General features: G+C 30.5%; 1 protein-coding gene and 1 long non-coding RNA gene across 3 annotated transcripts; one reads left to right on the top strand and one right to left on the bottom strand.

Moving 5' to 3' along the window:
* Window positions 1-7,733: 7,733 nt before the first annotated feature.
* Window positions 7,734-9,482, bottom strand: LOC140881288 (uncharacterized). Of its 2 annotated transcripts, none has more exons than XR_012149907.1 (2): window positions 9,155-9,482; window positions 7,734-9,052 (listed from the first exon to the last, which is right to left on the bottom strand). It is a non-coding gene; the product is annotated as an uncharacterized lncRNA (long non-coding RNA). The 2 variants fall into 2 exon arrangements; XR_012149906.1 differs by having other exon boundaries at window positions 7,734-9,036.
* Window positions 9,483-9,864: 382 nt separating this feature from the next.
* LOC140881999 (cytochrome c oxidase subunit 5b-2, mitochondrial-like) lies at window positions 9,865-13,336 on the top strand. Its single transcript, XM_073287704.1, has 6 exons — window positions 9,865-10,202; window positions 10,293-10,369; window positions 10,477-10,527; window positions 11,753-11,819; window positions 11,910-11,989; window positions 13,027-13,336. The coding sequence occupies exons 1-6, from the start codon at window positions 10,052-10,054 to the stop codon at window positions 13,081-13,083; spliced, it is 483 nt and encodes a 160-aa protein (XP_073143805.1). The 5' UTR covers window positions 9,865-10,051; the 3' UTR covers window positions 13,084-13,336.
* The last annotated feature ends 971 nt before the right edge of the window (window positions 13,337-14,307 follow it).

Genomic DNA, 14,307 nt, shown 5'->3' with positions numbered 1-14,307 from the left:
TGTGATGTTTTATTTTTATGTAGATTGAATATTGCTTAAATGTTTTCTTTACATGATAATATTTTTCACTATATCACTAGCTCTTTTAATTAATTGAATGTTGATCAAAATTCTCAATACCTGTTTGTGTTTGGAGGTCACGATCCCTAATCCACTAGACAGTAATTACAAACACTAAAGGAAAACTTGGCTTATCAATGTATTGCATGTTCTATTCCTTCATAATTGTCATGTGCATCAGCAAACTTTAGGATTAAGGGGTTCAATTTTGTTTATATATATATATTTTTAAAAAAGAACGATCTGAATACTAAATATCTTACAATATTCAAATTTGAGCTTGTACTTTTCAATTTGAAGATTTCCAATTGAGAACTTATTGTCCATATTATATCACCCATCTTGCATCTCGTCTCACATTTATGATGAAATGACCCGATACTATTAATTTTTTTTTAAAATACTTTACTTTCAAATATTGATGATACATATAAGCACATACATATATGTATTATAATTAAAATATTTCTTAATAAAATATAATACATAATAACTTTAAAATATCTATACTTAAAATAGTTTTTCATAAAATATAATATATAATATATATTTGCATGCAATTAAATTAAATACTTAAACATAATTAAAATTCATGCCTACGTAAATCTCATGTATACTTTATAAATCTCAAAACCATGCAATTCATAATAATAAATATTATTCATGTGCGAAATAAATAATAATATCTTATAAATCTCATAAATAATAATATCATAAGCGTGCGATGGTCACGGGTGTACTAGCGCACTGGATACTCAGACGTCATCACCGTCAGTAGGGACAACATCATCAAATATAAAATCATTCTCACCTGTACATCATTTAAATCTAGTGAGCCTAGAGGCTCAAGATGTTCCATCCAATAATAATAAGTACTATATAATAAAATCGCACACAAGCACATATCATATAAAAATAATATTGTACCGGTCAACTCATCTATTGTACATGGTGGGCATGAAGTGGACATATGGTGCATATATATATATATATATATATATATATATATATATATATATATATATATATATATATATATGAGCCAGTTGTGTTATGCTGCACACCTATCATGCCCACCTAATGTGCCCAACATGAGATGACATTCAATCATTGGATGTGATGAATTGTGCATCCAATGATTGAATTTCACCTCATGTTGGGTACATTAGGTGGGCAACATAACAAAACTCTATATATATAAACATACATATACTGCTTGATCATAAACCTTGTCATTATCTTAATCATCATTCATCATTATAGTCATCATTCATCATCATATTCATAATATGTATCATAATAGGGCATGTCATAAGTTTTGAAACAGTCCTTGTAGGTTGTATCCATGTCGTGCGATCGTAAACATGAGCAATTGATCAATCTATAAACCAACGTATGTGACGGTGAGATTCCCCGAACCTTATGGTTCCCCTGCATCTCTATGCTGCCACTTCACCAGCTCTTACCGCTGGATCCATAGGCTCATAAACATTAACATATGGAAAGGTACCGGGCCCAGGTATCCCGACCACAATCTCGTATTTCCCACACACCCACTTCAACTTCCAAAAAAAATATTTTCTTAAATTCCCTTAATCATCATAAAATAAATGCATGACACATGAACATAAAAATCATATTTTTTATTATCCTTAAAAATTTGTCCGAGATTAATCGCACGATGGAAGACGGTACCATTGTAATAGCCCTCGAGGCACAACTGCACAAAGTTTCGCACGGCTTTCGGCGCCTCCTTCGGCCACAGCTCGATGTCCAGTGCGCCGTACGAAGTCATGAGTATCACCTTGCCCTTTGTCGGCGGCTCCAAAACGTACACCGTCGACATTTCGGTACAATCGTAAAGTCTGCCAACTATTTTCAAGATTTAACAGCGCGATTGTAGAATGAAACCCGCAATTTTTAGGGCTTTTGCTTTCGATTTAGAGAGTCTTCAACCTAGACTAGAAAAGCTTAAAAACAACCTTAAAAATCATATTTTTATGTGTCATGCATTTATTTTATGATGATTAAGGCAAAAGCCATAAAATCACATAAAATAAATGCATGACACACTGAAGTTATTAACAACTCAAGATATTGATACCATCATGGCAAAAGCCAGTGAAAAAGAAAGATCTGAACTAAAATATGTTCATATCGGAGGAATTGAAATAATAGTATCAGCTCACTACCGAGAAGGAATAGATACACCAATTGAAATCACAGTTCGTGACAAAAGAATACGTAATTTTGAGGATTCTATCCTTAAAAAAATTGAAGAAAACTTATGTTACAAAAAGATAAAATTTTGTATTTATCCACAATACAATATATCTTTTTTTGATAAAAACATAAATGACGTTTTAACATTAGATTATTACTTTTATAGAAATAATCTTATGTTAACAGGAAACCATCCGATCAATATAAACTATGTTGTCGGTTTAGCAATAAGTAATAATTCTCAAACATGAATAATTTCAACAAAACCAACTATTTCTGTTGAAAGAATGTTTGAAAATATTACAAGAATTGAACACCCTCGAAAAGCATTTATTGAAGAAATAAATTCCTATAAAAGATGGAGTTCAGATGACCTCCAAATCCCAAAACAGTCTGTACCAAGAAGATCATTATCATTTGCTAGAAATGATGAAGATATTCTTGAAAATATTGGAACCATGAATCAAAATATTCTTAAAATTAAACAAGCTATTGTTAATGAGTCAACCTCATCGCAATGACGTCCTTAATAAAATTAGAAAAAGATCTAGGAGATTTAAAAAATAATATTAAGAAGATCAATCTATCAATACAAAAATTAGAGAAAAATTTCAAAGAATATATTGATTTAGCAACGACTAGATTAATAATTGAACAAGAAAGACATAATAATGAAATATTAAACTATCTTAAAGAAGTTCTTCCAATAGATAAAGGAAAATGGAAAATGGAAGAAGAACCACCATTCAAAATTGAATCATAGTATAGAAATCCCCTTAGTTATGACAAACATAAGTATGGAGATGTTTAGTGAAACAGACCAATCTGATTTTGAACAAATAGGAGTAAATACAGAAGAATTATATCATTCACATCAGGAATCAGAACAATACAGAGATATGGATATTTCAGAATCAGAATCTGAAGATGATTCTAGACCACGATTAAATCTACGAACGAATATAGAAGGTAGTGGTGGAAGAGACGATGAAGAATTTAAATATAACAGAGACCAATACTCTGGATCTTATAAAGATGTTAGAGATATTCTTAGAGAATAAAAAACATCAGGATTTGTAAAACAGAATATCTTAGATTTAGGTTGTTCAACAGCTAAAGAAAGAAAATCAAAGATAGATCATTGGGCAAATGAACTATCAGTACAAATTCAATTAACACCATTATTAGATAAAAGTGAGAATATTCAAGTTTTAACTCATGAGATGATAAAAATGACATTGGTAGGAGCAGTAAGAACTTGGGCTGAAAACCTAGTAATTACTAATCTACCACAAGGAATGGCAAGACATCGATATTTCGAACTATTTGTTGATGCCTTGTACCAAGAATTTTTAGGAGTTTCTAATAATGACGCTAATTTAGTAGCCAAAAATATAGAAAAAAATAAAGCAATCTTTATTCTGGATAATATAAAATTATGTAATTTATGTTATGTAGAAGAATTTATATGTGATTATGAAACAAACTATTATCAGTTAATAGATGCTGATAAAAAAGAACATTATAAATTAAGTATTTTTAATAAAATACCTAATATACCAATAAATAGTAAAGATGAATTCTTAACTAGTGCTTATGCCAAAACACTAGGAGGAGCTATTAAATTTATTAAAGATGTTATAACAAAAAAATGTCATGAAGTAACATTAAATAAAAGAATATCCAAATCTTACAAACAAAACAATAAACTTTTTGTGATAAAATGAAATTCACAGTAAAAGAATACGGTTGTAAAACAAACATGTCACACAAACATTTAAAACGACAGAAACAAAATAAATTTAATAAACCTTATAAATCTTTTAACAGGAAATTTATTCCCTATAAGAAAAAAAAATTTAGAAGGAATTTCTTCAGAAAACCTTATAAAAGAAAATTTTATAAAAAGTTTGATAACAAAAAACCACCTTGCCCAAAAGGAAAAGGAAAGAATTGCACATGTTGGTTGTGCAATGAGGAAGGACATTATGCAAATGAATGTCCAAAACGAAATGAAAAGAAAAAAAAAGTTAAACTTTTAGAAGAACTATATACTATTGGATTTCATCCCGTAAAAACAATTGAATTTTCATCAGATGATGGAAATATTTATTACCTTAATGAATCAAGCGAATCAGATTTAGAATCCGATTCAACATTAGATGACTCAAGCTTCAAAATCGATTTAAAAAAAAAAAATCAATAGGCAATTGACAAAGCTTAAACCAAATCAAGGCTATTTCCCAAAATAAAGTTTTGCAAGGGCTATTATTTCAAATAAAAGTCAACTTGAGGCGATTATTTTAAATGGCCCTAGATTAACTAACAATAAGGATCAAGCAAAGAAATCGGAGCTTTAGGACCTTGCCCCTCAATGTTTAGCGGGAAACAGAGTCTCATGGCCATATATGAAAATAGTGTATTCACTATTCACATTTAAACTTTGTTCTAGTCACTTGTTTTCTGTAAGATCGATATAGAATTCTTTAAAAATGGCATTCTCTCAGCTTAAATGAATAATCACAAGATGAATTGAGATCACTTTGACATGGTCCATGAACTGAAAATGATCTTTGCTTCTAAGGCCCCGTTTGGTTTCAAAAGCCAGGCCAAAAAAGCACTTTTTAAGTGCTTTTTCAGTTAAAAAGGTGTTTGGTTGACCAAAAAAGTGCTTAAATAAGCACTTTTTAAAGTCAAAATTAGAGCTTTTTTAAAAGCAAAAAATTATAGCTTTTAAAAGCACTTATTTTAAAAAATCACTACAAAATCCAAACGGGCTCTAAATATTTTCATTTTCGTTGTGTTTAATTTTTTAAATTCAAAGTTTTTAGTTTGTACATGGATAGACTTGAGTTAAGATTTTTAAATTAATAACAACAAATCTGTTTATTTAGATAAATTTATTTAATAATGAATTTCAAATTTCAAAGAATTATTTTGTTCAATTAACAAACACTATGGAGGCGTTTGAAATCTTTTTTCTAATTTTTTTAAAAATCCAAATCTTTATTTTTTTTTAAAAAAATAATCTAATATAGAAAAATAATATTTTTGGCATAAGAAGTAATATTTTTTTGTCAAATTAGCATAAATTAGATGTAATGATTTTTACATAAAAACTAATACTTATGATAAAAAAATACTTTTAACCAAAGAAATAATAATTTTTCTGTTAAATTAACATACATTAAAAAATAATATTTTTGATATAATAACTAATACTTTCAACAGAACAACGAATACTTTTGACATAAGAAGTAATATTTTTTTATATCAAACCAGCATACGTTAGATGTAATGCATTTGACAAAAACACTAATTTTTTTAGCATAAAAACTAATATTTTTGAAAAAATACTTTTAACGAAAAAAATAGTAATTTTTATGTCAAATTAAATATATTACTAATATTTTTGACAGAAAACTAATACTTTCAACAGAAAACGTAATACTTTTATACACAAGTAATACATTTTATGTCCAATTAGCATACATTAAATTTAATATTTTGAGAGAAAAAATAATAATTTTAACATGAAAACTGATATTTTTGACTTAAATGTAATACTTTATACCGTTTACCAAAAAATTAATATTTTATACGTCAAATTAGCATATGTGAGATGTAATACTTTTGATAGAAAAATTAATACTTTTAGCATAAGAACTAATAATTTTAACAAAAAATCTAATATTTTTAACATAAAAAATATTACTTTTTATGTGAAATTAGCATACGTTAGAAGTGGTACTTTTTCCATAAAACTAATACTTTTAACAAATGAACTAATACTTTTGATATAAGAAATATTTTTTTATGTCAAACAAGCATGCATTATAAGCAATATTTTTGACATAAAAACTAACACTTTAAGCATAGAAACTAATATTTTTCGCTTAAAAATAATATTTCATACAATTTACCATAAATTAACATTTTTTATGTCAAATTAATATACGATAAAAATTATACTCTTGATAGATAACTAATATTTTTAGCATAAAAACTAATATTATGACCACCATCTTCTTTCAATGTGGTAGAAAAAGTAGCAAGGTTGGTGAAAACTCTCATTTGCCAAGAAATTCATCCACTGTGCAGAGAAAGGGGTATCATGACCGCAATTTCACTCTTTAAAAATATCATGAAGATGACCACGAAGATGATAGGCAAAGTTATAATGAAAAATATCACAAAGAAAACATCAAAGATTATAAATATCCGGATGTTAAGCATAGGATAGACCGTGACAAAGATGTCGTTGAAATATAATTTTTGTATTATTTTTATGTTAAAAGTATTAGTTTCCATGGTAAAAGTATTATTTTCTATGTCAAAAATATTATTTTCTATGTCAAAAATATTAATTTGTAATATATACTTATTTGATTAAAAGGTCTTACTTGTTAGCTCAAAAGTATTAGTTTTCACGACAAAAATATTACGTTCCATGTCAAACGTATTATTTTTGTTATATATACTTATTTAATTGAAAAATAATAATTTTAATGTTAAAAATATCATTTTTTTATCATAAAAACTAACACTTTTAATATAAAAAGTAATATTTTTCACTAACAAATTAATACTTTGTAATATATATTTAATTGACTCAAAAATAATATTTTTTTATGTCAAAATCATAGTTTTTACTGCAAAATTATTATTTTTTATGTCAAAAGTATTAATTTATAAAATATAATTATTTTACTGAAAAATACTAGCTTTTTATGTCAAAAGTATTAGATTTTTTTATTTGTAAAGTAAAAATTTTTAATGCAAAAGTATTGTTTTTATTTTAAAAATATTATTTTGTACTATATGATTTTGTCGTTCGTCAAAGATATTAACTGTGTCAAAAATATTAATTTTTCCAATAAAAGTGTTATTTTTTATGTCAAAAGTATTACGCCCAAGTAATATTGGACGTAATACTTTTAACTAAAAAAATAATACTTGTTTATTTTTTTTAAAAAAGTGATATTTTTCGTATACATATAATACAAATTAATATTTTTCCATATATTCTCATGTGTTATTTTTAACCAAAACAGTAATACTTTTGACAAAAAACCTAATACTATAAACCAAAAAATTAATATTTTTCATGTAAAATAACCATATATTTCTAAGTAATAAATTTTACATAAAAAATTAATACTTTTCACGTGAAATAACTATATATTTTCAAGTAATATTTTTGACCAAAAAACAAATATTTTTAACAAAACAAGTAATACTTTTGACCAAAGAAACTAATATTTTCAAAAAAATAATACTTTCAGTAATCATATATTATAAAATATTAATTTTTATGTCCAACAGATTAATTTTGTGCCAAAAATATTAGTTTTTCCAATAAAAGTATTATTTTTTTTCAAAAGTATTAATTTTTATTTTGTAATATATGGTAATTTCAGCTTTACAGTTTAACTTGCACAACACGGTAATTACAATTAAGAATAAAATACATTCTGATAAAAAAAATTAAAACATAATTTGAGAATACTAGGAATCGTTATCGCCAAAACGTAGGTCACAACTAACAAGGCCAGAGTAAGGAACACAAATCTTTTGGCATCCACTGAGAGGACAGACCTTTTGGAGAACAGAAACTCGTCAATGTTTTCCCTTAGTGAGAAGTTGAGCAGAGGGAACACAAGAACCAAATGGAGTGCATAACTTATTCGGATTATATTTCACATCAACGAGCTGATGAGCTGATGGTCGAACCTGCAGAAGTTGTTTGACAAAATTCAGGAGTATGTCATCCGTGGTCAAATCTTCGAACATAAGGTACCCGAAAATGCCCATGGCAAAGTAGATGGCTGCACAAAGTATGAGTGATATTTTCACAGCAAAGTTCATGTCTGCAGGCCTTCCGAGCTCGATTCCAATGGCATGAACTGCATGAGATCCTTTAGTAGGAGTTAAATGGTGAATGAATTAGAAATACAAGTTCATAACAATATGGAAACATTTCTAATTTCTTCCATACATATCTATATATATACATAGATCCATCCAAAACTAGATAAACAAACAGATTCATATCCGATCTAGAATAGTCGTGTCTTTGTTACCATTGAACTGAAATGAGAAAGCTGTAACAATGGCAGGAACAGCTGTGAAAAGGTTGTTACACGATCAAACTATGATTCAAATGCATTGGTATTATAGAACGGGCTTGTTGTGATAAACAAATATAATAAAATTCTAGCAGTTCTTTAGGAATCAAAACAAAGACTCATACTTTAAATCAAGAGAAGAGTAAATAAGATTTATTCCCGATTCAGGTAGCAAAGATCAATCAATAAAAACAACTAATGGAGCACCTAAAACCAAAGCATGACATCACCAGAAACTAGTATGCTCTATCAGTATCAAAATATAAGGCTGCTAAAGCTAATACATTACACAATGTCATGAAACATGTTCAGAGAGCCAAAAACTCAATCTTCACATATAAACAGTAAATCAATCATCAAAGCATAAAGTCTATCAAAATGCATCCGGGAACCGAAGTCCAATCAATTTAATGTGAAAATATACTTGGGAAACATTCCAAGGAGAGACGATTTTGAAGCACAAATCATTTTCCATGGTTGAATGATAAACCTGACACTTCAAATAATTCTCACACGTTGCAGTTCCGATCAACCAAAGCCTATAATCCTTGCATCCACCTTCAAATCGGGTCAATAATTTCGCCATTTCGGCTACGACAGCCCTTTCAATTTCAGAATTCGTTCGCTGTTGATGCATCAAACTAATATGGTTTAAACAAAATTCCTTTGCTTCAAGAGTTAATCACGTTCATTTGTTGGATTGTAAAATTTTAAAGACACGTAAAAGGTCTTCTGGCACATACCTCAACTTTGAATCAGTGGATCTGAGCGGCTTTCGAATCCCGAGTCCCCAGTGCCAAATTTGAAAATTAAGAACCCAAAATTTGTACGAAAATTAGGGATGAAAATAGAAATCTTGTGCCGTGGAAGATTTGAACGTGATATTGAAAAAAATTTCAATGGAAGAAAGATCAAGACGCGTTAGACAGAGCAAAAGAATTGAGAACGAAGAATCGAAGATTACCTTTGTTCTCTTCAAGAATTGAGAACGAAGATATAAACGTGATATGCGAAAGAAATATAGTTCAAGTGGAATTGGGAAGTCACGCGGAGAATCCCTAGTATTCTACATATCCGATTAGATTTATAAGTTATTTGAATTATAAATGGGTTGACCGTTTAATGTGAAACAGTTTTATATGAGGGTTACTCTTTAAATTAATAGATTGTTAGCTTTTTTTAATTAAGTAATTTGTTTTTGTGACATGTGACTGAGTTTTAGTCGAATAATCTTAGAAGATGAAGATTTTCTCTCACAATTTATCTCAAATAAATCCGTATGTGATCATAGTCCATACACACCCTTTGAACTAACTCGCATGAGTGATCTGAACTCGTGACTTCCAAGTTCCAAATGTCCTTCTCTTAAAGCAATTTCTTTTCTAAAACTGAAACGCCAAATCTTGATTGAATCTTTTTACAGCAAAGCAGCAAATTTGATTGTGAATAGGAAAAGTGCAAAAGTTAAAACTAAAATGAAAATGAAAATGAAGAGACCTTAAATTTCCAACACGTGCGAACATAATAACACGTGCGAGCATTCAGAGGACTTGTTCTTCAACGAATCTCATTTTCCCACAAAAAAGGAGGCAAGCTGAGATCACATCGAAGCCCTAATCGGAATCATTGTGCAATAAAAGATGTGGAGAAGGCTCTCACATCAGCTCCGATCTCTTCCCCTCACCCGATCTAATCCCAAACCCCTCCCATTCGTCGTTCGTTCTTCTACAGTTCCGACGAGTCTCCCCCGTTCTTCCGCCGTCATATCGCGCCATTTCAGTAATGCTCCTGGTGTGTCTCTCGACTTATTCTTTTGATGCGTGGGCATTTTTTCAATTCATGTTTCTTTTTTTTTATGAATGTGCTTCAAACTGGATTCAGCTGCGACGATATCAGTTGACGACGTAATGCCGATTGCTACTGGTCATGAGCGTGAGGAGCTCCAAGCCGTGCTTACGGTGAGTGTTTTATTGAATTCTGCTTATTACTTGGCGTTCGTTATTATTTAAGTCAAATTTTTGTGGTTCGACTAATATGTGCTTGTTTTTTGCATTTATTTGATTAGGGAAAAGACGTTCTCGAAATTAACTACCCTTCTGGTCCGTATGGTACAAAGGTCAGTGTAAATTATCTTGTTTAACTTGCTATTATGTGTTGATAATCGTTTGAGATAGCATATGCCCGGAGCCATTTAGCCTATAATTCTCACTGTCTTTGTTGTGAATGACAGGCTACAAAAGTGTGTGGTGAAACGTATTATATGATTGTTTAAAAAATAAATAATATGATGCTCGCATGGTTATGCGGTAGGAGTAGTTAAAATGGTAAGAGTGTAATATATGTCATATAGGGAGTTCATTGCGACTCCACAACATTTAACTCAATTTTGCTAAAACCTGGGCCTCAACAGATGAGTCGAGTGTTTAGTGCTTGGGAATTTAGGTTTGAGATCTAAGTCCATATTATTTCCGTTTGTTTTACACTTTCATTTTCTTTACTATTTTTGCCCCTTAATTTGTCGAAAGAAGCCAGTTCCGTGCTGAGTTGAGGCATTTTTCAGTTAGGGTTTGAGAACACTAGCTTTTCAATGATTTTTAGAGCTCCTTGTAGAGTTCAGTGTTTAGCTGGAGTGTATTATTTATTAGGTTTGTGACAGAAAACATGGTTCTCCTTTCCTGTGATGAAATTCCTAAGTCCTAAGTATTTGTATTTAATTTAACATTCCAGATTTTTCATCTGTTTGCGAATTTTTTCTCGTAGCTTGTGTATTTGATGGAAAATTTATGCTGACCATAAGTGAGGCGCTGCCCAGAGTGTTTGAGTTGCTTCTGCACTGCTAGGCATCATAGCACAGTGAATACGAGCACAAATGCTTTTACATGCCTGATATGTTCTTTCTTGATTCTCTCATGTTCTTTGCTTAGGAGTACTGTTGAGATTCATATATAGAAGGTATGTGCATGTAACTCAAGGTACTGGCAGGTTAATGTAATTGAGCTGCTACGTGAAAGGTATGAACCAGGTGTCTGTTTGAGCATGAATTTCGTTATGTACTTTTCGATCTCCGTGAATACTGTTAATCCTGGATAAGATATCTGAGTGAGCATGATGTGCCTTGGTGTATCATTAAATGAAAGAATGGAACAAGGGGCAGAAGTGTTTTTCCTCGTATGAATCAGTTAAAGTTTGAGTATGATATGACTTGTGTGTGGTTGCACTTCAATCAATTATATGTACTTTTTTTATTACAATAAAAGTTTTACATTTAAATTGTGTAAAATGATGGTCTCTACATCTGCATCAACATCATCCGATAGCAATTTGTCAATATTTGCCTGCAGGAAGAACCTGCTGTGGTCAAGTCTTATTATGATAAAAGAATTGTGGGATGCCCTGGAGTTGAAGGCGGTAAGTTTTCATCTGCTTTCTTGTGCATGTGAAATCATTTTACTTTCTTGTCAATTGAGTTTAAACTTTATTTTGAACAAAATTCAACAGAGGACGAACACGACGTTGTTTGGTTCTGGTTAGAGAAGTGGAAGCCACATGAATGCCCAGTATGCTCACAATACTTTGTTGTAAGTAAACATACCTTTTAAATTTTGACTACTAATGCATGTGTATTACATAGTGAACATGGAAAATGACCAAATTTCGTGTCAATTGAAAGATATTTTATCTATTCGTGATTCTTGAGAAATTTATTGGTCATTCTTCTTTTAGTTCTTCCATGTGCAGTTTAGGGTCCTCGCCTGCGTTTTAACATATCTTGTGGGAATTTACTGACGTACACATGCGGTGTGGATACTTTTACTGGAATTTATGTTTTCAAAGGGGATAAAGTGTTAATGTGTATAAAGATTAGTAGGCTGCGCGACTGTAGTTGGATACCTTGTAAATTTGATTGAAAACTACATGAAATATTTTCTTTACTTATAAATATGCGAATGATTTTCCATTTGTAGTGTCAGTCTGTCAGATAATATCTTAGATGATGTTGTTTACTGTAATTGAGAATAGTCAGAGAGAGTACGTACTTAGTCCTGAGATGGTTTTTCAATTTGTATTAAATGAAGTTACTCATCAGTTTTTAAAGCATTCTGTTGCTCGTGCTTCTTGTTTGCCCTATAATTATATCGTTTTTTTGATAAATCAACCATGTATACAAGTATTTTGTTTGAAAGTAAACTCAGATGTCAAGGTATGGAAAATTCCATTTAAAATTTTGCAACATCATGGATCTATTTGTGTGTTTTAACTAAGTTGAACCTGGAATATTGTTTGATATTTCCAGAAATTTATTTCTACACTACATTGATTGCTCTTTTCCTTTCCTTTTCTTTACGAGCTTTTAGTTTCTTTACTTTCTTCCAGTGATTCAACGTGATAGCTACCTCTCAACCACCCTCCTGATTTTTTGATGTCTATGTTGTTGTCAAAGAGTAGACTGCATTGATGAGAATGAGGCTTCTAAGTAATTATTTATTCATCAGCAAATGAATCTGCCTCCGATGTTGAGTGGATTACTCTTTTTATGGTTGATCTGCGTGATCTGTTTCTTCATATCTTTCAGTTTATTTCCATTGAAGTGTTATCGAGTTTTCATTATTGACAGTTGGAAGTGGTTGGCCCCGGCGGACCTCCTGATGGGCATGGAGACCATCATCACTAAACAAAATCAGCTATGTTGCTGCCAGAATAAGATCTGGTGCGTGACGAGTGATTATGTAGTATTCTTCCACATCTGAACCCTCTCATCGAGGTTTGATTGAATCTGCTTGTCACACAATTGTTTTAGGCTACATTTTTTACTTTCCATCTGTTGATGGTTTTGGTATTTAAAACATGAACCAGTTATCCATAGGAAATATGGACTTTCTCCCTTTACTACTCAAAAAAAAAAAAAAATAATGGCGACAACTATTTGTTCATGTGTTGCTAATTTCATTGTTCCATAAAGTCCCAGAAACCAAATGCATATTTCAAAATTTTTGGATTGATCCATTTTTGTCATCTTTCTTGGTAGTTGACTGACCTATAAGACCCCTTTTTTGTATAATATTTTCGTCATCAGAAATAATCTAAAGAAGTTTCACTCCCCTTCAATTCGTAGTTGACTATCATTCACATGTAATTAACGTAGACATCTTACGATATTATTTAAACATTCCATTATTTAGAACGAAATATAATGTTGGAGTTGAGAGTTGATAAAAATACAATTCGTTTCACAAGTTTGATAAAAAAAAAAGCTTCTGCTTTGAATTCGACTATCGACTTAGGTAGTGTTTGAGAGAGCTTTTAGGAAGCATTTCTCAGCTTTTTTTAACAAAATTTTGAAATTTTAAATTTTGTGAAATTTTGTTAAAAAAAGGCTGAAAAATGCTTCCTACTAGTTCTCTCAAACACTACCTTAGTTGACTTGAACATTGAAAACTAATATGAATGTGATTATCTTGATTAAAAGATTGTGCTCGAGTCTTTTAGTAGGAGCGTCCAAAATTTTGTTTAAATCGAAAGAACCGCAAAAATCAATGGAAATAAATTGGAGACCGAATCAAACATCATTTTTTTTATATATATTTTTATTTTTTTCGGATATAAATGTTATAGATTTTGATCTCCTGCACATCATTTTTGTGAACTATTGTGGATACCGTTGAGCTGACGGTCACATGTTAGCCCCATTTTTAATTTTTTTTTTAAAAAACAAACAAAAGTTGACTAATTAAAAAAAAACGTGAAACTCTCTTAACAAAGTCTCCAAACTCTTGGAGCGATTAACATCATCTCAGTCGCCACGCCTTTTTTACTGTCGTCCAATCTCCGTCGTGGATTTTTTCGTGCCGTCGCACCACCGTTTTCCCCACTCACCTTTTGAATCTTTGAACAAGAT

The sequence above is a fragment of the Henckelia pumila genome, chromosome 2 (assembly GCF_033568475.1).
Source record: "Henckelia pumila isolate YLH828 chromosome 2, ASM3356847v2, whole genome shotgun sequence".
NCBI classification, from domain to species: domain Eukaryota; kingdom Viridiplantae; phylum Streptophyta; class Magnoliopsida; order Lamiales; family Gesneriaceae; genus Henckelia; species Henckelia pumila.
Note: the sequence above shows the minus strand (reverse complement) of the source record. Positions and strands in the feature narration are given on the sequence as shown.

What these genes read in the sequence shown, in the direction of transcription:
- LOC140881999 (XM_073287704.1), top strand. Translation starts at nt 10,052, where the DNA reads ATGTGGAGAAGGCTCTCACATCAGCTCCGATCTCTTCCCCTCACCCGA. An exon ending in AGCTCCAAGCCGTGCTTACG is followed by an intron (nt 10,370 to 10,476) that starts GTGAGTGTTTTA and finishes TTATTTGATTAG; the next exon opens with GGAAAAGACGTTCTCGAAAT. An exon ending in TATGCTCACAATACTTTGTT is followed by an intron (nt 11,990 to 13,026) that starts GTAAGTAAACAT and finishes CATTATTGACAG; the next exon opens with TTGGAAGTGGTTGGCCCCGG.